Source organism: Salvelinus alpinus, chromosome 1 (genome assembly GCF_045679555.1).
Source record: "Salvelinus alpinus chromosome 1, SLU_Salpinus.1, whole genome shotgun sequence".
In the NCBI taxonomy this organism is placed as follows: Eukaryota; Metazoa; Chordata; class Actinopteri; order Salmoniformes; family Salmonidae; genus Salvelinus; species Salvelinus alpinus.
This window is the reverse complement of record NC_092086.1, coordinates 96335525-96360784: the sequence shown is the minus strand read 5'-3', so window position 1 is coordinate 96360784 and position 25260 is coordinate 96335525. Positions and strand designations below refer to the sequence as shown.

At 42.2% G+C, this 25260-nt stretch overlaps 1 protein-coding gene across 2 annotated transcripts in view; it reads right to left on the bottom strand.

Annotated features, from left to right (window-relative positions):
- The window catches only part of LOC139535481 (roundabout homolog 1-like), a 286286-nt gene that overhangs the window by 198906 nt on the left and 62120 nt on the right, over positions 1–25260 (bottom strand). Inside the window, exon 3 of one of the 2 annotated variants that reach the window (XM_071334917.1) lies at positions 19732–19818. In XM_071334917.1, coding sequence (XP_071191018.1) covers positions 19732–19818 — 87 coding nt within the window. Of the gene's footprint in view, positions 1–392; positions 1016–19731; positions 19819–25260 lie in introns of those variants that run through there. The other variant, XM_071334925.1, reaches the window with a different exon arrangement.

Genomic DNA, 25260 nt, shown 5'->3' with positions numbered 1-25260 from the left:
TTCTTAATATCTGGATCTGTGCTGATGTGAATGGCAGTGATTCATAAGTACACCTTTTTAAACAGCTAGAGCAATAAGGGCACTTCCTGTCAGCAGTCAGGCAATAAATCAGACAGGCTGCCTGGGTCAAGGACCAGTTTATGCCACATGGCCATGCTTGCACACAATGTCAAAGGATGAAACAGATACCAAAGCATGATATTAAAGTGTATAGCCAAGTCAGTCTATACTCATCAACTTACCCCACCCATGCCATCTCTCACTCCCACACACAAGCACACACTCATGAACGCAAGAGCACATAAAAATACGCTATTATATTACAGGAACATCACTATTAAAATATAAAGTCAAAACCCAAGTCAACTAAGGTGAAATAGTGTTGTCTTTACCTGAACAAATGTGAATAAATCCGAGTAGAAAGTAAATACCCACAGAACGCGCAGGCATCATTCCAAAGCAGCAGAGGACGGAAACGAATTGTATTCAATCTAAATTAGTATTTTCATAGATGTTCTGTTCTGTTTTCATAGATGTTCTGTTTCCTTCTTCTGTTGAAACAGCCTATCACGCCGTCTTGCTCTCTCTTCTCTGTGCCTGTCCGCTGGGCTGGGGTAGCCTATGGTGAGAGCCAGTCACCGAATAACTCCGTGCGGGACGATTGGTATTTCTCTACACAAATACAATCATTTATTGATAGCTCATATCAAACCTCCCGGTCACATTATGCTGGTTGCCTACGAGATCGTTCACATAACTGGGCTTCTCGGATCCGAGTGAGCTTCGTAAATCCAAGACTAAACGCTGAAGTTTTAGCAGAATTCATCTGTGATCAAATATTATTTCCACTTTGGCATAGTTTTCTTTCGTATGAGTGATATGGCAGAGTCCGAAATCCAAACGTTCAACTTCAGTTTAGTAACTTTTCTGATTTCAGTAGCCTGTTTGAGGTTGTTTCTCTAAACTGCCAGGGCTCACCCGACTTCGTGCTTTGTGCGCTCAGTGAGGGTTGTATGTTGGTACTGTATGCACCACTCTTCCCACTCCATGACGGGGTTTTCCATAGAGGTTATTTTAACACGGGAAACCTACATTGAATTTATTAGGCTACCTATTATGTTAGGCCTATGTTAGTTTACTCCAAAAGTTAACCTAAATCTAACATGAATGTTATTTTACTCAATTATGATTGTTGTCAGCCAAAGCTACTCGCATCCTGCTTAATTAGGCTACTTTGATTAATTTAATTTCAATTAAGTGTATTTTGAATGATTATCTAACTATGCTAAATGTGTCTAACCAAATTGATAAAAAAATCTAATTCGTCTACTTGCTAAACAAAAAGTGATGAAAAAACAGTATTCCACATTTGTTCTCTACCCAAACAACAGCAGAAGAAAAGTGAAACAACAGCCAATGATGTCCCCTGTGTGGGTTTAATAAAGTGAAAGGGATTGTTTGAAAGACAAGGTGCTGTTTGTTCCCTTACATCCTTCTATTCAATGTAAAGTCAAAGGGGCTGCACGACATCGTTTACCCCACTGGGAGACATAGATGTATTCAAAACGACCGTGTGAACCAAGGTCTCACACGCCATAGGTGCCTGCATTTATGTGCCCTTTAAATCCTCGCTTGGCTCGCTTGGGCACAAAATAGTATCCTAATAAGCCAATTAAAATTCACTTCTGAAGAGATTAGCCAGGAGCAGTGTTGCACTTCTCTAAATCATTAATTAAATCTATAAGAAGATTTGCAAATCGACCCAGGGACCTCTTTGTCTCACTATGCGAATGGCACATCAGACAGAATGACCATTTCATTTTCAAGTCCATTGCATGAATTTGAATGTAGGCTACTTCAAATGCATTGGAGTATTTTTGGGGTCTAGGAATAGGCTACACTAAAAGCTCATTTTATATGAATACAAGCTTCAGGTTTTCATGTGATAAAAAAGTGGCATGCTGAGAAAATATTTAATAAATAAACTAAATAAGATATATTTTTTTACTATTGATAAGTGTGAATAAAGATACATTTCTTTCCTGAGGGCTTGATGGGTTTATTGTAAGAACCGAAAGAAGTGGAATCCCAACCTTTCTTTCTGGCTTGCTACATGACCAGCGCAAGCCCACCCTCTGCTGGCTGACTTGCAGGATGCAAGAAATTCATCACAAGAGGACATTCTCTTTCATGCCCTTTCGAGAAACAACCTTACAATCAATGGTTAGCTAATGCATCAAATGCAAAGTTGAAATCCTGCCTCCCTACATGGTAACTCATATGACATGTTTTCGTGGCTGAGGGGGATGCCAGACTATCTTCATTTCTAGCCTACAATTCCCCAGAAGTATAAAAGCTTTGGTTCTGCAAAAGTACTTGACTAAGGAGACACGTATAATCTCTCTCTCTCTCTCTCTCTCTCTCTCTCTCTCTCTCTCTCTCTCTCTCTCTCTCTCTCTCTCTCTCTCTCTCTCTCTCTCTCTCTCTCTCTCTCTCTCTCTCTCTCTCTCTCTCTCTCTCTCTCTCTCTCTCTCTCTCTCTCTCTCTCTCTCTCTCTCTCTCTCTCTCTCTCTCTCTCTCTCTCTCTCTCTCTCTCTCTCTCTCTCTCTCTCTCTCTGTGTTCATATAAAGAAACCTCTCTCTCTGCCTATGTGTCCATATAGAGAAACCTCAGCATTTCTCGTGCAGTGGGAGAAAGCCTTCGTTCCCTGCCCCCAGATTCTGTTCTGCCTTCAACCCCTAATTGCTCTGAGTGTGCCACTGGCGGCCCAGCTGAATGCTTGCACGAGCGGCCCAGTTCTGGAACCAGTACAACACACAGCAGCACAGACCAGCAGTAAAATATGAGCACTCACAGGCTAACCATCAGCGCATTCCTTTACAAAACATTGAGTTTTCCACCCCTTCTCTCTTTCACACACATTACTCTCTCCCTCTCGAATAACGTCAGTGACAACGGCTTGGTCCAGTAGAAGATGAATGCCTATCACTCTGGATACCCTTCCCCCTTGTTACCCTCTGTGTGAAAACTCTACACTACTTCAGAGGATTTCTGGGTCAACTTTCTCCTCTCAAAACACAATAGGATCAGTGTCAATAAATGAAATGACATTCTGTGAGTTGGTCATCAAATCCCCTTTATGAACAGAGGATAAAGTGCGCTTACTGACCACAGAGGACGTGGTGTGGAGGAGAGGAGGCCTCCCTCCAAACACATCGCAGTGCAGAAGAGTCAACAGGTCGCCTACACAAACACCCAGACTCTCCCAGGGAGCACTGGGACTGTAGCGCCAGGCCAGCTGCCTAAACAAACGCTGCACAGCATGGCTAATGTGATTAATACGATGTAGAGGTCCACTAGGAGAGCTGACCGCACATGCGTGTGGCCCCCAACATAACAGCAGGTGCAGCACACATTTCAGAGTGCAGAGTTTATGATTTCTACGGTACATTTCACAGGTCCGCCTGGTCATCCAATGCATCTCCAAGACTAATGTAAGCACAGCAACAGATGGTACAAGTGGACACATAGAGAAACTCAAATATTATATCGGTTCGACAGTCATAAATAAAGGAGACATCAGCCAGAGGCATCAGACAATGCCAAATATTGAAAATTATTGTTTTGCTACCCGAAGCTCCAGCTGTAAATTGGTTCAGAGCCAGACCAAACAAGACTGAAATCAAACACAAACTATTTTTATTTATTTTTTTATTTAACCTTTATTTAACCAGGTAGGCTAGTTGAGAACAAGTTCTCATTTACAACTGCGACCTGGCCAAGATAAAGCATAGCAGTGTGAACAGACAACAACACAGAGTTACACATGGAGTAAACAATAAACAAGTCAATAGCACAGTAGGAAAAAAATTTGTCTATATACATTGTGTGCAAAAGGCATGAGGAGGTAGGCAATAAATAGGCCATAGGAGCGAATAATTACAATTTAGCAGATTAACACTGGAGTGATAAATCATCAGATGATCATGTGCAAGTAGAGATACTGGTGTGCAAAAGAGCAGAAAAGTAAATAAATAAAAACAGTATGGGGATGAGGTAGGTAAATTGGGTGGGCTATTTACAGATGGACTATGTACAGCTGCAGCGATCGGTTAGCTGCTCAGATAGCAGATGTTTAAAGTTGGTGAGGGAAATAAAAGTCTCCAACTTCAGCGATTTTTGCAATTTGTTCCAGTCACAGGCAGCAGAGAACTGGAAGGAAAGGCGGCCAAATGAGGTGTTGGCTTTGGGGATGATCAGTGAGATATACCTGCTGGAACGTGTGCTACGGGTGGGTGTTGTTATCCTAACCAGTGAACTGAGATATGGCGGAGCTTTACCTAGCATGGACTTATAGATGACCTGGAGCCAGTGGGTCTGGCGACGAATATGTAGCGAGGGCCAGCCGACTAGAGCATACAGGTCGCAGTGGTGGGTGGTATAAGGTGTTTTAGTAACAAAACGGATGGCACTATGATAAACTGCATCTAGTTTGCTGAGTAGAGTATTGGAAGCTATTTTGTAGATGACATCGCCGAAGTCGAGGATCGGTAGGATAGTCAGTTTTACTAGGGTAAGTTTGGCGGCGTGAGTGAAGGAGGCTTTGTTGCAAAATAGAAAGCCGATTCTAGATTTGAATTTTGGATTGGAGATGTTTAATATGAGTCTGGAAGGAGAGTTTACAGTCTAGCCAGACACCTAGGTATTTATAGATGTCCACATATTCTAGGTCGGAACCATCCAGGGTGGTGATGCTAGTCGGGCGGGCGGGTGCGGGCGGGTGCGGGCAGCGAACGGTTGAAAAGCATGCATTTGGTTTTACTAGCTTTTAAGAGCAGTTGGAGGCCACGGAAGGAGTGTTGTATGGCATTGAAGCTCGTTTGGAGGTTAGATAGCACAGTGTCCAAGGAAGGGCCAGAAGTATACAGAATGGTGTCGTCTGCGTAGAGGTGGATCAGGGAATCGCCCGCAGCAAGAGCAACATCATTGATATATACAGAGAAAAGAGTCGGCCCGAGAATTGAACCCTGTGGTACCCCCATAGAGACTGCCAGAGGACCGGACAACATGCCCTCCGATTTGACACACTGAACTCTGTCTGCAAAGTAGTTGGTGAACCAGGCAAGGCAGTCATCAGAAAAACCGAGGCTACTGAGTCTGCCGATAAGAATATGGTGATTGACAGAGTCGAACGCCTTGGCCAGGTCGATGAAGACGGCTGCACAGTACTGTCTTTTATCGATGGCGGTTATGATATCGTTTAGTACCTTGAGCGTGGCTGAGGTGCACCCGTGACCGCCTCGGAAACCGGATTGCACAGCGGAGAAGGTACAGTGGGATTCGAGATGGTCAGTGATCTGTTTATTAACTTGGCTTTCGAAGACCTTAGATAGGCAGGGCAGGATGGATATAGGTCTGTAACAGTTTGGGTCCAGAGTGTCTCCCCCTTTGAAGAGGGGGATGACCGCGGCAGCTTTCCAATCCTTGGGGATCTCAGATGATATGAAAGAGAGGTTGAACAGGCTGGTAATAGGGGTTGCGACAATGGCGGGCGGATAGTTTCAGAAATAGAGGGTCCAGATTGTCAAGCCCAGCTGATTTGTATGGGTCCAGGTTTTGCAGCTCTTTCAGAACATCTGCTATCTGGATTTGGGTAAAGGAGAAGCTGGGGACGCTTGGGCGAGTAGCTGCGGGGGGGGGCGGAGCTGTTGGCCGAGGTTGGAGTAGCCAGGAGGAAGGCATGGCCAGCCGTTGAGAAATGCTTGTTGAAGTTTTCGATTATCATGGATTTATCGGTGGTGACCGTGTTACCTAGCCTCAGTGCAGTGGGCAGCTGGGAGGAGGTGCTCTTGTTCTCCATGGACTTTACAGTGTCCCAGAACTTTTTGGAGTTAGAGCTACAGGATGCAAATTTCTGCTTGAAAAAGCTAGCCTTTCCTTTCCTGACTGACTGTGTGTATTGGTTCCTGACTTCCCTGAACTGTTGCATATCGCGGGGACTATTCGATGCTATTGCAGTCCGCCACAGGATGTTTTTGTGCTGGTCGAGGGCAGTCAGGTCTGGAGTGAACTAAGGGCTATATCTGTTCTTAGTTCTGCATTTTTTGAACGGGGCATGCTTATCTAAGATGGTGAGGAAGTTACTTTTAAAGAATGACCAGGCAACCTCAACTGACAGTATGAGGTCAATATCCTTCCAGGATACCCGGGCCAGGTCAATTAGAAAGGCCTGCTCGCAGAAGTGTTTTAGGGAGCGTTTGATAGTGATGAGGGGTGGTCGTTTGACCGCGGACCCGTAGCGGATACAGGCAATGAGGCAGTGATCGCTGAGATCCTGATTGAAGACAGCAGAGGTGTATTTGGAGGGCAAGTTGGTCAGGATAATGTCTGTGAGGGTGCCCATGTTTACGGATTTAGGGTTGTACCTGGTGGGTTCCTTGATGATTTGTCTGAGATTGAGGGTATCTAGCTTAGATTGTAGGACTGTCACTGATATTAAAAAACTGTCACTGATATTAATTAAGGAACAAATAACATTACGTGCTATCTCCATAGATACAAACAGCAACAAACACTGCATAGTTAGTGTTTGATAATTAGTGTACAATTGCATAATTGCCTAGTTAATTCTGTATAATTAATGAATTATGAGTGATTGATGTTTTGTTTCTATTTCACATAAACATGTCTATGGGGTCACCTTTGCCGTGACAAGTATCTCAGACAAAACAGATTTATCTGTGTGTAATGAACACGATGGGAGAGAGAGCTGGATTCAAGTGCAGGGCGAAGGGCAACAGTACAGGCAGGGAAAAGGCTAGTAACATAGTCTGGGAGATCAGGCAATAGGTAGATAACAGAAAATCCGATAGGCTAAAGTACAGGGAGGGAGTAGGCAAAAGGCGTCGTTAGCAGGCAAAAGGCAAAAGGCAAGGCAGGCAAAAACTATCATACACGGGAGGAGAAAATTGCAGAAGGGGGGGGGGAAGAGAAGAAGGAGAAATATTTTTTTTTTAAAGGAAAGAAAACAAAGCGCAGAAAGACATGTCACAAAACAAACAATACCTCACAGTGATGGCATGCAAAGAACTGAACTAAATAGTGTGTGATAATGACATACAGGTGTGTGAACAGGTGATTAGAATTCAGGTGATTGGGATCTGTAGAGTGAGCTGCATTCAGGGGATCTAGGTGTTTGAGAGTGTGAGCTGGAAAGTGGGCTGGAAAGTGAGCTGCGTTCAGAGGATCTACATGTTTGAGGGTGTGAGTTGGAAGCAGACGTTACACTGGGCTTTCACACAGAAGAATAACCATGCTTCTGAAATGTGTGCTGCACCTGCTGTTATGTTGGAGGCCACACGCATGTGCGGTCAGCTCTCCTAGGAGACCTTTACATTTTATTTATCACATTAGCCAATTCCACAGTAACGTAAGAGACTCTGATTTTTCACTTTAAAATGTATGCCAAAAAAATATATATATTTTTAAGTTTAACAAACCATAAACTCTGTAAAATGACTACTTTGAACAATTTACACTGTAAAAAAAAAAATATATAAAAAATGTAAATTGTGAAGACGCAAAGTTTGCAAACTGAATTACGCTAACATCTCCCTCAGTTTTATTCTGTTACCAAACTTTGTATTTGTATAGTTCTTTCTGTAAATGTGTTTTTGTAAAAATTTCAGTGGAAATTGTTCAAAGTAGTACTTGTGGATAGAATTCTTTGCCTGCCTACCCATCTACACCACTCCGAACAAACAGATTTTTATTCTCCACGATGAGTGGAGACACATTCTGACTGTTCTGATTGGTCCCAGAAACTGATGGGTTGGGGCCAGACCCAGCCTACTTGATGATGTTATCAATTGGTCAGATTTGTTGGAGACGATCCAATCGCTGATTAGTTTATTTTGTAACTCGCCAATCATTTTGAAGTCACACAAACGACTTCTAGGGTGGCAGATTCAGACTGAATGTATATGGCGATCGATAGAGCATCGGAATTACATTCAGGATGAGTCATAAGGCAATAGAGTTCTGTGGTTTGTTAACCTTTGAAATCAATGGTTTTTGGTAAACATTTTAAAGTCAGAGTCACAGCGTAATTCTTTTGCCATGGAATTTCCCACATACCACTCCCTCCTTTCGACAGCTTTTTCTTTGTGCAGCTACCACTAACATACTGTCATGCCCTGATCTATTTCACCTGTCCTTGTGATTGTCTCCACCCCCTCCAGGTGTCGCTTATTTCCCCCAGTTTATTTATCCCTGTGTTTCCTGTCTCTCTGTGCCAGTTCGTCTTGTATGTTTCCAAGTCAAGCAGCGGTTTTCCCATTCTCCTGCTTATGCAGTCTCCTTTTTCTAGTCCTCCCGGTTTTGAGCCTTGCCTGTTTCTGGACTTTGTACCCGCCTGCCTGACCATTCTGCCTGCCTTGACCACGAGCCTGTCTGCCACTCTGTACCTCCTGGACTCTGACCTGGTTTGGACTTTTTTGCCTGTCCATGACCATTTGGATTAATAAACAGTTTAAGACCTTGACCATCTGCCTCCTGTGTCTGCATTTGGGTCTCACCTTGTGCCTTGAGACATACAGAACCACCTGCAGGTGCTACTAGCTATGTGTTTCTGACAAGAACATCTGGAATCCCCCCCATATCACACATGTATTGCTGTCAGCTTTCTGTAAATAAGAAGCCCAGAGGTTTGCATTGCTCCTCTAAAATCACAGCCAATTCCTTTTCCTATACTCATAATCACAAGGACACCATGGAAACGAGGTCCTCAATCACAAAATAAATGAAGGGCATTAGGAGTCAGACAATAAGTCAATGAAGCTAATGTAGTTATCATGTGAGTTTCACTGGGGTTGGACTGTATTGTACATTATGACATTAAACTGTACAATATTACATTGGTAATGCTCATGTACACAGGGGGCATAATCAGTGATAGCTGTAATGGGTGGTGTTTGTTGATGTTGGTGGTGTTAACTAGTCAATTTACATTCCAGTTTGTTTAAACTCCATTACTGAGTGTCTGTCACTAACTCTATCAGCATCTTCTTTTTCCCTCTTTCATATTTCTCATATTCAAATCATTTCTTTATCCCCCCCTCCCTTTTGATTTCTCCGTCTTCCCTTTTTCCCATCCACCAACTCTCCCATTTTTCTCTCCCTCTCTCTCCCATTCGTCAGCCCCACTCAACGCAGAGCGCAGAACTCCAGTCGCTCAGGGTCATACACGCAATGAGAATGTGAAATATAACAAAGAGCCTTCATATTCTCTATCCAACAACACATCTGGGACTGCTGATGCATAAACCATGCTGCTTTTTTCATCCTTTCCCTATCTCTACGTTTCTCTTCTCTGCAAATTGACAAACTGAGTGCCGCTGTGATGTTCCTATCAATCGTGACGCGTGTTGGCCAGACAGGTACAACCATAATTTTCTCTCTCTCTCTCTCTCTCTCTCTCTCTCTCTCTCTCTCTCTCGTGCTGTTGACTTGGTAGGTACAAGGATGACTAGAGCATTCAGCACTTCTTGAGAGGGGTGCCATATGATGCAATTCAGTTTTTTCAATTAAGCAAATCAAATATTATAATATAGGTATACTATATCTACAGGTAACTGTCAAAATAAAGGAAACACCAACATACAGTTTCTTAATAGGGCGTTGGACCACCACAAGCCTCCAGAACAGCTTCAATGTACCTTGGCATAGATTCTACAAGTGTTTGGAACTCTACTGGAGGGATGGGACACCATTCTACCATGAGAATATCCATAATTTGGTGTTTTGTCGGATGCCACTTCAGAATGTCCCATAAGTATTCAACTGGGTTTAGATCTGGTGACTGAGACGGCCATGGCATATGGCTTACATTGTTTTCGTGCTCATCAAACCATTCAGTGACCACTCGTGCCTTGTTGATGGGGACATTGTCAACCTATGGGGGCATAGCCATAGCAGCTAAAAAGAATGACCTGCCTAGCATTTTTACACATGACACTAATTGCTTCATTATCTCAGGAACCACACCTGTGTGGAAGCACCTGCTTTCAATACACAGTTGAAGTTGGAAGTTTACATACACCTTAGCCAAATACAATTATACTCAGTTTTTCACAATTCCTGACATTTAATTCTAGTAAAAAATTCCATGTCTTAGGTCAGTTAGGATCAGCACTATTTTAAGAATGTGACATTTCAGAATAATAGTAGAGAGAATTATTTATTTCAGCCTATATTTCTTTCATCACGTTCCCAGTGGGTCAGAAGTTTACATACACTCAATTAGTATTTGGTAGCATTGCCTTTAAATTATTTAACTTGGGTCAAAGGTTTCAGGTAGCCTTCCACAAGCTTCCCACAATAAGTTGGGTGAATTTTGGCCCATTCCTCCAGACAGAGCTGGTGTAACTGAGTCAGGTTTGTAGGCCTCCTTGCTCGCACACGCATTTTCAGTTCTGCTCACAAATTTTCTATAGGGTTGAGGTCAGGGCTTTGTGATGGCCACTCCAATACCTTGACTTTGTTGTCCTTAAGCCATTTTGCCACATCTTTGGAAGTATGCTTGGGGTCATTGTCCATTTGGAAGACCCATTTGCGACCAAGCTTTAACTTCCTGACTGATGCCTTGAGATGTTGCTTCAATATATCCACATAATTTCACCTCCTCATGATGCCATCAATTTTGTGATGTGCACCAGTCCCTCCTGCAGGAAAGCACCCCCACAACATGATGCTGCCACCCCCGTGCTTCATGGTTGGGATGGTGTTCTTCGGCTTGCAAGCCTCCCCTTTTTTCCTCCAAACATAACGATGGTCATTATGCCAAACAGTTATATTTTTGTTTCATCAGACAAGAGGACATTTCTCCAAAAAGTATGATCTTTGTCCCCATATGCAGTTGCAAACCGTAGTCTGGCTTTTTTATGCAGTTTTGGAGCAGTGGCTTCTTCCTTGCTGACCAGCCTTTCAGGTTGTGTCGACATAGGACTCGTTTTGCTGTGTATCTAGATACTTTTGTACCTGTTTCCTCCAGCATCTTCACAAGGTCCTTTGCTGTTGTTCTGGGATTGATTTGCACTTTTCGCACCAAAGTACGTTCATCTCTGGGAGACAGAATGTGTCTCCTTTCTGAGCGGTATGATGGTATATGGTATAAGTATATGTTTATACTTGCGTACTATTGTTTGTACAGGTGAATGTGGTACCGTCAGGCGTTTGGAAATTGCTCCCAAGGATGAACCAGACTTGTGGAGGTCTACAATTGGTTTTTCTGAGGTCTTGGCTGATTTCTTTTGATTTTCCCATGATGTCAAGCAAAGAGGCACTGAGTTTGAAGGTAGACCTTGAAATACATCCACAGGTACGCCTCCAATTGAGTCAAATGATGTCAATTAGCCTATCAGAAGCTTCTAAAGCCATGACATAATTTTCTGGAATTTTCCAAGCTGTTTAAAGGCACAGTCAACTGAGTGTATGTAAACTTCTGACCCACTGGAATTGTGAGACAGTGAATTATAAGTGAAATAATCTGTCTGTAAACAATTGTTGATAAAAATCCTTGTGTCATGCACAAAGTAGATGTCCTAACTGACTTGCCAAAACTATAGTTTGTTAACAAGAAATTTGTGGAGTGGTTGAAAAACTAGTTTTAATGACTCCAACCTAAATGTATGTAAACTTCCGACTTCAACTGTAGTTTGTGTCCCCATTTACTCAAGTGGTTCCATTGGCAGTTACCTGAAGGCATACTATCTATATTATTTATTACAGGTGATAGTTTCAGCACTTATCACTTCCCCCTTTGAAGTCTCGTAGATCAATGCACTGCACATTTTCTGTTAATAAAGCCCTCTTGCATAAATTTCCACCGTACCTCACTTCTTTGTTAAACTACAGACATTCAAGCTATCAGACATGGTCTCAGGGATGGCTAACTCTGGAGATCCCCTCGACAGTTAGGTAAATCTGCCTTTAACTATTTTCAACGGTGCTTATGGAATGGTCGACAGAGTTCGCCGAAATTGGAAGACTTGGTGCCTCTGAGGCAGTTCAGACGGCTGTGTGAGGACCTTTTTAAGGAAGAATGTGTTTGTTTCTTATGATTCTATGCTTGATCGTTTTATTTTATATTTATAGTTTTTGCGTTTTTTGCTTGTTTATACTGTATATTTTGTAGGTTAACTATGTATTTTTACTATGTTTTGTAACTTTCTCCACATCGTTGCTTTAAATGAGAATGAATTCTAAGTGAACTTACCTGGCAAAATAAGGAGTAAATAAATGATCTATGAACATAAAAGACTGTAGTGTCACGATAGTTGTGTTAGAATCATGAACAAGGCTGTGAAATATGGTCATGACCCGTATTCAAGCTGTGATCTTTATCAAATTCCAATCTCTTCTGTGCAGCCTGAAAGTGCAGTTTGTAACTGTCCAAGGCCACAGGAGAGAAGGCTTGGGGAATGGAGAGAAACTCAATCAATTTGCTTATTTGCTCTATGACGGTACCTCCCATGACAGTGAACCTTTACAATAATATATTAAAGGAAAGGGAGAGAAGATTGAATTATGTTGCCTTTGGAAGGAGCACTCCAGGTCCGTGGCCACTGATGAACTGGCATCCAGGGATATTATAGTCCCTGCCTGCTGGAACACAATCTGCTACCTGGGACTGTTTGGGTCTCAGTCATGGCTTTGAATTTCCATAATTCTTGGAGATATTAAAGCACATTAGTTTAATTTCCTATTGGCCAGTGGCTCCTTTTGGCTAGTTTCCACAGATTGATAGAAAAGACAGTTGCCTGTAATCATTTAGATCCTAGTTACACAGGAGTGTGGTTTGTGCTGACCCTTGACAACTTTGAACGTTTGGGTCATAAAGTAACATTTTTAATAAGCTCCATTGTGATTTGGGTAACAATTTTCCATGCAGTTTTATGACAATAATGGTGTCTGTAGCATTGGCTGGTATGCTACACTCTATTTATTATACTAAACTTTAAACTATACTTATACATACTAATTTGCTTTCTGAATTGTAAACATTGAGCTCATCATACAGTATATCCAATGTCGATTTATCCAGACTAGAGTTTCTAAAATCATATACTGACTCTGTTGGTCTTCAGTACATTTCTGACCTGAATGTAAAGAATGTACTTTTTAATATTGCTAACAGAAGATACACTATATAAAGAGTACCAGTCAAAAGTTTGGACACACCTACTCATTCAAGGGTTTTTCTTTATTTTTTACTATTTTCTACCATGTAGAATAGTGAAGACATCAAAACTATGAAATAACACACATGGAATAATGTAGTAACCAAAAAAGTGTTAAACAAATCTAAATCTATTTTAGATTTTAGATTCTTCAAAGTAGCCACCCTTTGCCTTGATGACAGCTTTGCACACTCTTGGCATTCTCTCAACCAGCTTCATGAGGAATGCTTTTCCAACAGTCCTGAAGGAGTTCCCACATATGCTGAGCACTTGTTCACTCTGCGGTTCAACTCATCCCAAACCATCTCAATTTGGTTCAAGTCAACTAATGCAGCACTCCATCAATCTCCTTGATGACCTACGATTAAGATTATCCTACCAAGGGGACATCAAAAACTGTAACATCTTATGTTTCACCGAGATGTAGCTGAACGGCGATACGGACAATATAGAGCAAGCGGGATTTTCCATGCACCGGCAGAACAGAGAAGCTACCTCTGGTAAGATGAGGGGTGGGGGTGTGTGTCTATTTGTCAACAACAGCTGGTGCGTAATGTCTAATATTAAAGAAATCTCGAGGTATTGCTCGCCTGAGGTAGAGTACGTTATGATAAGACGTAGACCACACTATCTACCAAGAGAGTGCTCATCTATATTATTCATAGCAGTCTATTTACCACCACAGAATGAAGCTGGCACTAAGACTGCTCTCAACCAACTCTATAAGGCCATAAGCAAAGAAGAAAATGCTCACCCAGAAGCGGTGCTCCTAGTGGCCGGGGACTTTAATGCAGGCAAACTTAAATCAGTTTTACCAAATTTTTACCAGCATGTCACATGTGCAACCAGTGAAAGAAAAATCCTAGACCACCTTTACTCCACACACAGAGATGCATACAAAGCTCTCCCCCGCACTCCATTTGGCAAATTTTACCATAATTCTATCCTCCTGATTCCTGCTTACAAGCAAAAACTAAAGCAGGAAGTACCAGTGACTCGCTCAATACAGAAGTGGTCAGATGACGCGGCTGCTACACTACAGGACTGTTTTGCTAGCACAGACTGGAATATGTTCTGGGATTTATCCAATGGCATTGAGGAGTACACCACCTCAGTCATCGGCTTCATCAATAAGTGCTGCTTTCAAGGAGCGGGAGACTAATCCGGATGCTAATAAGAAATCCCGCTATGCCCTCAGACGAACCATCAAATAAGCAAAATGTCAATACAGGATTAAGATTGAATCCTACTACACCGGCTCTGACGCTCATCGGATATGGTAGGGCTTGAAAACTATTACGGACTACAAAGGGAAATCCATATGCTAGCTTCCCAGAGCCTACAAAACGAGCTAAATACCTGTTATGCTCGTTTCGAGGCATGCTACACTGAAGCATGCACGAGAGCACCAGCTGTTCTGGATGACTGTGTGATAACGCTCTCCGTAGCTGATGTGAACAAAACCTTTAAACAGGTCAACATTCACAAAGCCACTGGGCCAGACGGATTACCAGGACGTGTACTCAAAGCATGCGCGGACCAACTGCCAAGTGTCTTCACTGACATTTTCAACCTCTCCCTGACTGAGTCTGTAATACCTACATCTTTCAAGCAGACCACCATAGTCCCTGTGCCCAAGGAAGCAAAGGTAACCTGCCTAAATGATTACCGCCCTGTGGCACTCACGTCGATAGCCATGAAGTGCTTTGAAAGGCTGGTCATGGCTCACATCAACATCATCCTCCCGGACACCCTAGACCCACTCCAATTCACATATCGCCCCAACAGATCCACAGATGACGCAATCTTAATCGCACTCCACACTGCCCTTTCTCACCTGGACAAAAGGAACACCTACAGCGGGGCAAAAAAGTATTTAGTCAGCCACCAATTGTGCAAGTTCTCCCACTTAAAAAGATGAGAGAGGCCTGTAATTTTCATCATAGGTACACTTCAACTATGACAGACAAAATGAGAAGAAAAAAATCCAGAAAATCACATTGTAGAATTTTTAATGAATTTATTTGCAAATTATGGTGGAAAATAAATATTTGGTCACCTACAAACAAGCAAGATTTCTGGCTCTCACAGACCTGTAACTTCTTCTTTAAGAGGCTCCTCTGTCCTCCACTCGTTACCTGTATTAATGGCACCTGTTTGAACTTGTTATCAGTAAAAAAGACACCTGTCCACAACCTCAAACAGTCACACTCCAAACTCCACTATGGCCAAGACCTGTCAAAGGACACCAGAAACAAAATTGTAGACCTGCACCAGGCTGGGAAGACTGAATCTGCAATAGGTAAGCAGCTTGGTTTGAAGAAATCAACTGTGGGAGCAATTATTAGGAAATGGAAGACATACAAGACCACTGATAATCTCCCTCGATCTGGGGCTCCACGCAAGATCTCACCCCGTGGGGTCAAAATGATCACAAGAACGGTGAGCAAAAATCCCAGAACCACACGGGGGGACCTAGTGAATGACCTGCAGAGAGCTGGGACCAAAGTAACAAAGCCTACCATCAGTAACACACTACGCCGCCAGGGACTCAAATCCTGCAGTGCCAGACGTATCCCCCTGCTTAAGCCAGTACATGTCCAGGCCCGTCTGAAGTTTGCTAGAGAGCATTTGGATGATCCAGAAGAAGATTGGGAGAATGGCATATGGTCAGATGAAACCAAAATATAACTTTTTGGTAAAAACTCAACTCGTTGTGTTTGGAGGACAAAGAATGCTGAGTTGCATCCAAAGAACACCATACCTACTGTGAAGCATGGGGGTGGAAACATCATGCTTTGGGGCTGTTTTTCTGCAAAGGGAGCAGGACGACTGATCCGTGTAAAGGAAAGAATGAATGGGGCCATGTATCGTGAGATTTTGAGTGAAAACCTTCTTCCATCAGCAAGGGCATTGAAGACTAAACGTGGCTGGGTCTTTCAGCATGACAATGATCCCAAACACACCGCCCGGGCAACGAAGGAGTGGCTTCGTAAGAAGCATTTCAAGGTCCTGGAGTGGCCTAGCCAGTCTCCAGATCTCAACCCCATAGAAAATCTTTGGAGGGAGTTGAAAGTCAGTGTTGCCCAGCAACAGCCCCAAAACATCACTGCTATAGAGGAGATCTGCATGGAGGAATGGGCCAAAATACCAGCAACAGTGTGTGAAAACCTTGTGAAGACTTACAGAAAACGTTTGACCTCTGTCATTTTGTCTGTCATAGTTGAAGTGTACCTATGATGAAAATTACAGGCCTCTCTCATCTTTTTAAGTGGGAGAACTTGCACAATTGGTGGCTGACTAAATACTTTTTTGCCCCACTGTATGTGAGAATGCTGTTCATTGACTACAGCTCAGCTTTCAACATCATAGTGCCCACGAAGCTCATCACTAAGCTAAGGACTCTGGGACTTAACACCTCCCTCTGCAACTAGATCCTGGACTTCCTGACGGGTCGCCCCCGGGTGGTAAAAGTAGGCAACAACACATCTGCCAACGCTGATCCTTAAAACTGGGGCCTCCAAGGGGTGTGTACTTAGTCCCCTCTTGTATTCCTTGTTCACCCATGACTGCGTGGCCAAACACAACTCCAACACCATCATTGAGTTTGCTGACGACACAAAAGTGATAGGCCTGATCACAGACAACAATGAGACAGCCTATAGGGAGGAGGTCGGAGAACTGGCAGTGTGGTGCTAGGACAACAACCTCTCCCTCAATGTGAGCAAGACAAAGGAGCTGATCGTGGACTACAGGAAAAGGTGGGCCGAACAGGCCCCCACTAACATCGACGGGGCTGTAGTGGAGCAGGTCAAGAGTTTCATGTTCCTTGGTGTCCACATGACCAACAAACTATCATGGTCCAAACACACCAAGACAGTCGTGAAGAGGGCACAACAAAACCTTTCCCCCCTCAGGAGACTGAAAAGATTTGGCATGGGTCCCCAGATCCTCAAAAGGTTCCACAGCTGCACTACTGAGAGCATCCTGACCGGTTGCATCAACGCCTGGTATGGCAACTGCTCGGCATCTGACCGTTAGAAGCTATAGAGGGTAGTGCGAACGGCTCAGTACATCACTGGGGCCAAGCTCCCTGCCATCCATATATATATATATAAAATGGGTAAGAGTTTTAAGAGGTATTTATTGAAGATGCGATATGCAGAAATCGCTCCGCCATTTCCTGGTTGCTAAAATTGTAATAGTCCACTTAATTTCAGTTTAAGTGACAAAACAAGCAGTCATTGTGTAGAGAACCGCTGTGAAATATATGTTCCACAACCAAAAATATTTCAGCTGTTTGTTCACAAAAGTGAAAGTAAAAGAAGCAAAAATGAACCTTAAGAATGGGAAGCATAGAAATAGCATACATAGAACAGATCTACTGCTTTTTAGACTTGCTTTCAATGAGAATGACAGATCTATAACTAAATGTTTATGTCAATTTGGTCTGATCACCAAAAAGTTCCATATTGCAGCTATAATATAGTAATTTATTTAAAGATTTTCATATTTGTATTTTAGAGTTAATTTAGTAACAGTAACATTTAACACTAAAATTGCATTATTGTAGAAATAAAGAGATTGAGACAGAGAGAGAGGAAGAAAGAGAGAGACTGATAGAATGAAACAGAATATCTTAAATAAATAAGCATGCCCCATTCAAAAAATGTAGATCTAAGGACATATATAGCCCTTGGTTCACTCCAGACCTGACTGCCCTTGACCAGCACAAAAACATCCTGTGGTATACTGCATTAGCATCGAATAGCCCCCATGATATGCAACTTTTCAGGTAAGTTAGGAACCAATATAAACAGGCAGTTAAGAAAGCAAAGGCTAGTTTTTTCAAACAGAAATTTGCATCCTGTAGCACAAACTCCAAAAAGTTCTGGGACACTGTAAAGTCCATGGAGAATAAGAACACCCCCTCCCAGCTGCCCACTGCACTGAGGATAGGAAACACAAATCTACGATAATTGAGAATTTCAATAAGCATTTTTCTACGGCTGGCCATGCTTTCCACCTGGCTACCCCTACCCCGGTCAACAGCTCTGCACCCCCCACAGCAACTTGCCCAAGTCTCCCTCATTTCTCCTTCACCCAAATCCAGACAGCTGATGTTCTGAAAGAACTGCAAAATCTGTACCCCTACAAATCAGCTGGGCTAGACCATCTGGACCCTCTCTTTCTAAAATTATCCGCCGCAATTGTTGCAACCCCTAATACTAGCCTGTTGCATCCCAGTATCTCTACTTGCACATTCATCTTCTGCACATCTATCACTCCAGTGTGTAATTGCTAAATTGTAATTATTTCGCCACTATGGCCTATTTATTGCCTTACCTCCCTAATCTTACTACATTTGCACACACTGTATATAGATTTTTCTATTTGTTATTGACTGTACGTTTGTTTGTCCCATGTGTAACTCTGTGTTGTTGTTTGTGTCGCACTGCTTTGCTCTATCTTGGCCAGGTCGCAGTTGTAAATGAGAACTTGTTCTCAACTGGCCTACCTGGTTAAATAAAGGTGAAATTAAAAAAATATTAAAAAAGAGAGTGAGAGAGAGAGAAACAGTAAATCTCAGTAAGACAGAAATAATGGTGTTCCAAATGATACATACCTCGGCCTAAACATCAGCGCTTCAGTTAACTTCCACAAAGCTGTGAACGATCTGAGAGACAAGGCAAGAAGGGCCTTCTATGCCATCAAAAGGAACATAAAATTCGACATACCAATTAGGATATGGCTAAAAATACTTGAATCAGTTATATAACCCATTGCCCTTTAAGGTTGTGAGGTCTGGGATCCGTTCATCAACCAAGTATTCACTTAATGGGACAAACACCAAATTGAAACTCTGCAGGCAGATCTGCAAAAATATCCTCCATGTACAATGTAAAACACCAAATAATGCATGCAGAGCAGAATTAGGCCAATACCCGCTAGTAATCAAAATCCAGAAAAGAGCCGTTAAATTCTACAACCACCTAAAAGGAAACGATTCGCAAACCTTCCATAACAAAACCATCACCTACAGAGACATTTACCTGGAGAAGAGCCCCCTAAGCAAGCTGGTCCTGGGGCTCTGTTCAAAAACACAAACAGACCCCACAGAGCCCCAGGACAGCAACACAATTAGACCCAAAAATTTCATGAAAAAATACATATAATTACTTGATACATTGGAAATAATTTACAAAAAAACAGAGCAAACTAGAATGCTATTTGGCACTAAACAGAAAGTACACAGTGGCAGAATACTGGACTACTGTGACTGACCCAAGATTAAGGACAGACTCAGTGAACATAGCCTTGCTATTGAGAAAGGCTGCCAAAGGCAAACCTGGCTCTCAAGAGAAATCAGGCTACGTGCACTCTGCCCACAAAATGAGGTGGAAAATGAGCTGCACTTCTTCATTTCCTGACAAATGTATGACCATATTAGACAAAAAGACAGAGACAGAGACACAGATATCCTTACAGTACCTGTATAGCCCAGAGAGTTGTCATCCTCATGTTCAGACGAGGGGGTGGGGGCAGCATTTTCACTGGCCTTATCCTTGGTGTCTGTATCTGCAGACAAAAACACAAATAGTTGATTACACTATAAGAAACCCCCTCACTCTCTCACAGTCTAACACCTTATTGGCATAGCAGAGATCATTCCCCAGATTCTACCCTGCTTCCCTAAAACGTTTGCTTAAATCTGAGGTAGAAAATTAACCTGCAAAAGAGTAACAGGCATAAAGTAACTGAGCCTGAAATCCATAGAAATAGGCGATAGAAAGAGGGAAAGTGAAATATAAAACATAAGCCTTCATATCAGACATCTCAGTGCAATCTCACATCACTGGGCACACACAATGTTGGAGGACTTCTTGCTGTGAGAAAGATATCTACACCTGAAACTTGATATCCTGTCTCTCCTAAAATACACAGCAGTAAAGTCATCCTGCTGAGCTTTCAACAGAACAAGGCATGCCTGACAGCAATCTAATTTTTCCAATTCAAACCTCAGTGTATAGTATTGAATTATATTTTATTTGAGAGAAGCCAGAGGATTCTTTCATTCTAAATTACAGTGCTTGACTTGGGCAAAAGCTCACCGGAGCTGAACTACCAGCACGTCAAATGTTCTACTGCTTGAGCGCCTGTTTCTCATATAGAATATTAGCTTACAAGTATTGTGGAGCTCCTGCACCTACATATAAGCAGTACTGGTACCCCAAATGAGCACTGGCATTTCAGTCCAAGTCCAAAATATAGTCATATCCAGATAATAAACTGTGATTATTTTCACTGCATTACTTCGTAATAGTTGTGGCAGTTTTAATTGTAATGGTTATAATGCTATAGTATTGTAATGTGCCATTATTGGATTCCTTTATGTTTTGTCTTCTGACAGTACTTCTGAGAGGTGGTCTGTATTTCCAGGAAATACTGCGCTGACTCAGTGGATAATCTAAAGTGTACTGAAGGAGTATGTTTATCCAAAAATAGCAGCCAAGTTCCTCTATTTCCCTTAATGTTTATCTTGGGTCATTAGATGCGTACTGTCACAAAGACAAAGGAAGAATTGACAAATTTTTCAGGAATGCATCCAGCGAGTAGCATGGAAATGACCTGACCAAACTGAGCAGAATGGTGAAGATTGAGTGCATGCCATATGACTAGCACAACACAATATCTTATTATGTGGGCAATTTCCCCCACAACATTCAATTATACATTTTTTCATGAGCTGTTGTTCTTGGGCAATATCCTCTGAAAGCTTGCAGAAAATCCATGACTTAGAAATGGCTGAGAACTCCAATAGCTGACCAGGATACAGACCTCAATGAAAGCCAGCCTAGAGTCAGTCTTCTGCACCGTACCATTAGTCTTCATCTCCTTCTGGCCGTTACTGTGTGCCAGTAGGAAAACACTGAAAGTAAATCCAGAATTTGGTCAAGAGAGGACATAAGTTACCCTTCAATACCTCAACACTTTTATTTGACCAGATAAGTGTATTGAGGACACCTCATTCAATCGAAAGGGTTGTCCTTTTCAAACAATGACTGATCAGTTCTGGATGTGAATGTAGTTGGCACCTTGCCATCTCATCACAACTCCCAGACCACCACCAAGACAGTAATCAGCTCCAAGCATTACTCATCTAAGAAGACAACAGAGGGGATTTCTGTGAATATGCTCAGGTAATTATATGGTGAAGATTGAGCTGACACTAATCCCTCTCACCTGGTTCCTGATCCGGAGTTCATCTCTGACTCACACCTGAATCACGTCACAATGTCAGCACGGACCTGCTAGAGTGGTATCAGTCAATAACTGCTATCACTTATTGTAATATTAGGAAAAACAGGACTCAGGACCTCACTGCTGAGAGTTCACTCTCATATACATCTATTTCTTACAGTAGTGTTACAGTAGTGTTATCCTTGACTCGTTATCCGAGGGGTCTGCCCAGATCTCAAGCTTAATACTTAAAGTGATTACATGGGCTGAGGTTTTTCCAACAGAAGTGTGTGTGTAATTTTGCAAATATACTATAACTGAGTAATTTAAGTCATTGTTATCTCTCTTTATCAGCCCTGATAACCAAGGTGTGATTGATAGCCGTTCTCTGTTCACTCAGTCCCTGCAATGCAGGACAGGTTATCTGTGAGGTCCAGTTTGTCATATTGATCTCCCAATCAGCAAAACACCAGACAAGCTGAAACAAAAGCAATGCAGATAAAACAGAGAGGAAGGTGGGGAATGGAAATTGCTAATATCAATTAGATCACGAATAAGGAATTTGCAAGACAATGGTGTTTTACTATACAGTACCAGTCAAAAGTTTGCACACACCTATTACACACACCATTCAAGGGTTTTTCTTTATTTTTACTATTTTCTACATTGTAGAATAATAGTGAAGACATCAAAACTATGAATCATGTAGTAATCAAAATAGTATTAAACAAATCAAAACATATTTGAGATTCTTCAAAGTAGCCACCCTTTGCCTTGATGACAGCTTTGCACACTCTTGGCATTCTTTCAAGCAGCTTCATGAGGAACAGTAGTCACCTGGAATGCATTTCAATTAACAGGTGTGCCTTGATAAAAGTACATTTGTGGAATTTATTTCCATCCTAATGTGTTTGAGCCAATCCGTTGTGTTGTAACAAGGTAGTGGTGGTATACAGAAGATAGCCCTATTTGGTAAAACTACTGTAGCTACTGTAAGAGACAGACTATCTGTGAATCTCGGGGGGGGACCCTATTTGGTAAAACTACTGTAGCTACTGTAAGAGACAGACTATCTGTAAATCTCGGGACGACGACTGTGTTTTCAGTTTGCTTTAGTGGTTGTGTTATAGCTGTGTGATGCTGCATGCAAAAGGGCTCTGATGTTCATTTGATTGAGGATGTTGACCATTGACCATACAGTTTTACCACACACACACACACAAAACAACACACATACTCGTCCAGATTTTTCTTTCTTTCTCTGTTCTCCCTCGGCACATTGCTTCTTCTGAAAATGTTACGGCAAAGACTTTATTAGCCCACAGTAGCTCCAGCATGATTCTCAGGAAAATGCTGGTTCACCCACAACCATACTACTTCCCCTGGTTTATTAGAACAAGAGGTTTACCACAAATACACACACACACATGTACACAAACACACACAAACACACATTAAAATGACAGAAATGCTTACATAGGCAAACATGAACTTGCATACATGCACATCCTAATGTGTTTGAGCCAATCAGTTGTGTTGTAACAAGGTAGGGGTGGTATAAAGAAGAGTTTGGTAAAAGACCAAGTCCATATTAAGGCAAGAACAGCTCAAATAGGCAAAGAGAAATGACAGTCCATCATTACTTTAAGACATGAAGGTCAGTCAATACGCAACTTTGAAAGTTTCTTCAAGTGCAGTCACAAAAACCATCAAGCGCTCTGATGAAACTGGCTCTCATGAGGACCGCCACGGGAAAGGAAGACCCAGAGTTACCTCTGCTGCAGATGATAAGTTCATTAGAGTTACCAGCCTCAGAAATTGCAGCCCAAATAAATGCTTCACAGAGTTCAAGTAACAAGAACATCTCAACATCAACTTTTCAGAGGAGACTGCGTGAATCAGGCCTTCATGGTCACATTGTTGAAAAGAAACCCCTACTAAAGGACACCAATAAGATGAAGAGACTTGCTTGGGCCAAGAAACACGAGCAGTGATATTTTTGGTTCCAACCACTTGTCTTTGTGAGATGCAGAGTGGTGAACATGATCTCTGCATGTGTGGTTCCCACTATGAAGCATGGAGGAGGAGGTGTGATGGTGTGGGGGTGCTTTGCTGGTGACACTGTCAGTGATTTATTTAGAATTCTAGGCACACTTAACCAGCGTGGTTACCACAGCATTCTGCAGCGATACGCAATCCCATCTGGTTTGCACTTAGTGGGACTATCATTTGTTTTTCAACAGGACAATGAACCAACACACCTCCAGGCTGTGTAAGGGCTATTTAAACAAGAAGGAGAGTGATGAAGTGCTGCATCAAATGACCTGGCCTCCACAATCACTCGACCTCAACCCAATTGAGATGGTTTGGGATGAGCTGGACTGCAGAGTGAAGGAAAAACAGCCAACAAGTGCTCAGCATATGTGGGAACTCCTTCAAGACTGTTGGAAAAGCATTCCAGGTGAAGCTGGTTGAGAGAATGCTGAGAGTGTGCAAAGATGTCATCAAGGCACAGGGTGGCTACTTTGAAGACCCTAAAATATAAAATATATTTGTTTAACACTTTTTTGGTTACTACATGATTCCATTGTTGTTATTTCTTAGTTTTCATGTCTTCACTATTATTCTATAATGTAGAAAATAGTAAAAATAAAGAAAAACCCTTGAATGAGTAGGTGTGTCCAACTTTTGACTGGTACTGTAGGTGATCGTTTTGAACACAGTTTCTTCATTCTTCCACCCTTCTGTTAGAGAGAGATCATCCTAAAACACATACACAGATTTACATAAAAACAACTCTATAGAGTTTGAGGTTAGAACTGCATCCCTGTCTGACCTCTAATCCTAAACCTAAGCCATGCTATGGATTGGTCCACTTCACCTCATAACCCTCTGTTGTGCAAACTCTCTCTCCACGAGAGCCAAACATGACTTTACTCGTCTCTCTCCACATTAAGAAAATGATAATTATAAGGTGCAGGACAATGATGCGTACATCTTAGTTGCACCACATAATTCACCTTAAATCCCTTGTCATTTGATAAATGTTCACTGGATAGGACGCAGCTTCCAGGAGGAAAGTCATAACTGTGAAATGCAATAAATCTTTAAAAGGATCAGTGTGATCTGTCTCAGTGTCTCAGTGTTCATGTGGAAGTCATCACAGGAATGTGCTTTCATCATTGTATCTCTATTTGTAAAACCAAGCATTTTTGGTCTATGAGAAGCACTATAGAACTGGAAATGCATTCTCAAGGAGATACTCTATCTATGCAACAGAGAGACAATGCTCCTAGTATACTGCTCTATTGAGACAGAGGGTACCAGTGGGTAGTATGACTAAGGTGAAGCTGGAGATATACAGTGTGTTAGGTGGTGAATTCTCCTCAACATTCCACAGAGATGGCAACCAACAGCTGAGAAAACTAGTCCAAATGGGCTGGGAATGCTTCAGAGCACAGGGACACTGCTGACTGAAAACTACTGTAGCTACTGTAAGAGACAGACTATCTGTGAATCTCGGGGGGGGACCCTATTTGGTAAAACTACTGTAGCTACTGTAAGAGACAGACTATCTGTAAATCTCGGGACGACGACTGTGTTTTCAGTTTGCTTTAGTGGTTGTGTTATAGCTGTGTGATGCTGCATGCAAAAGGGCTCTGATGTTCATTTGATTGAGGATGTTGACCATCGACCATACAGTTTTACCACACACACACACACACAAACAAAACAAAATCGTCCAGATTTTTCTTTCTTTCTCTGCTCTCCCTCGGCACA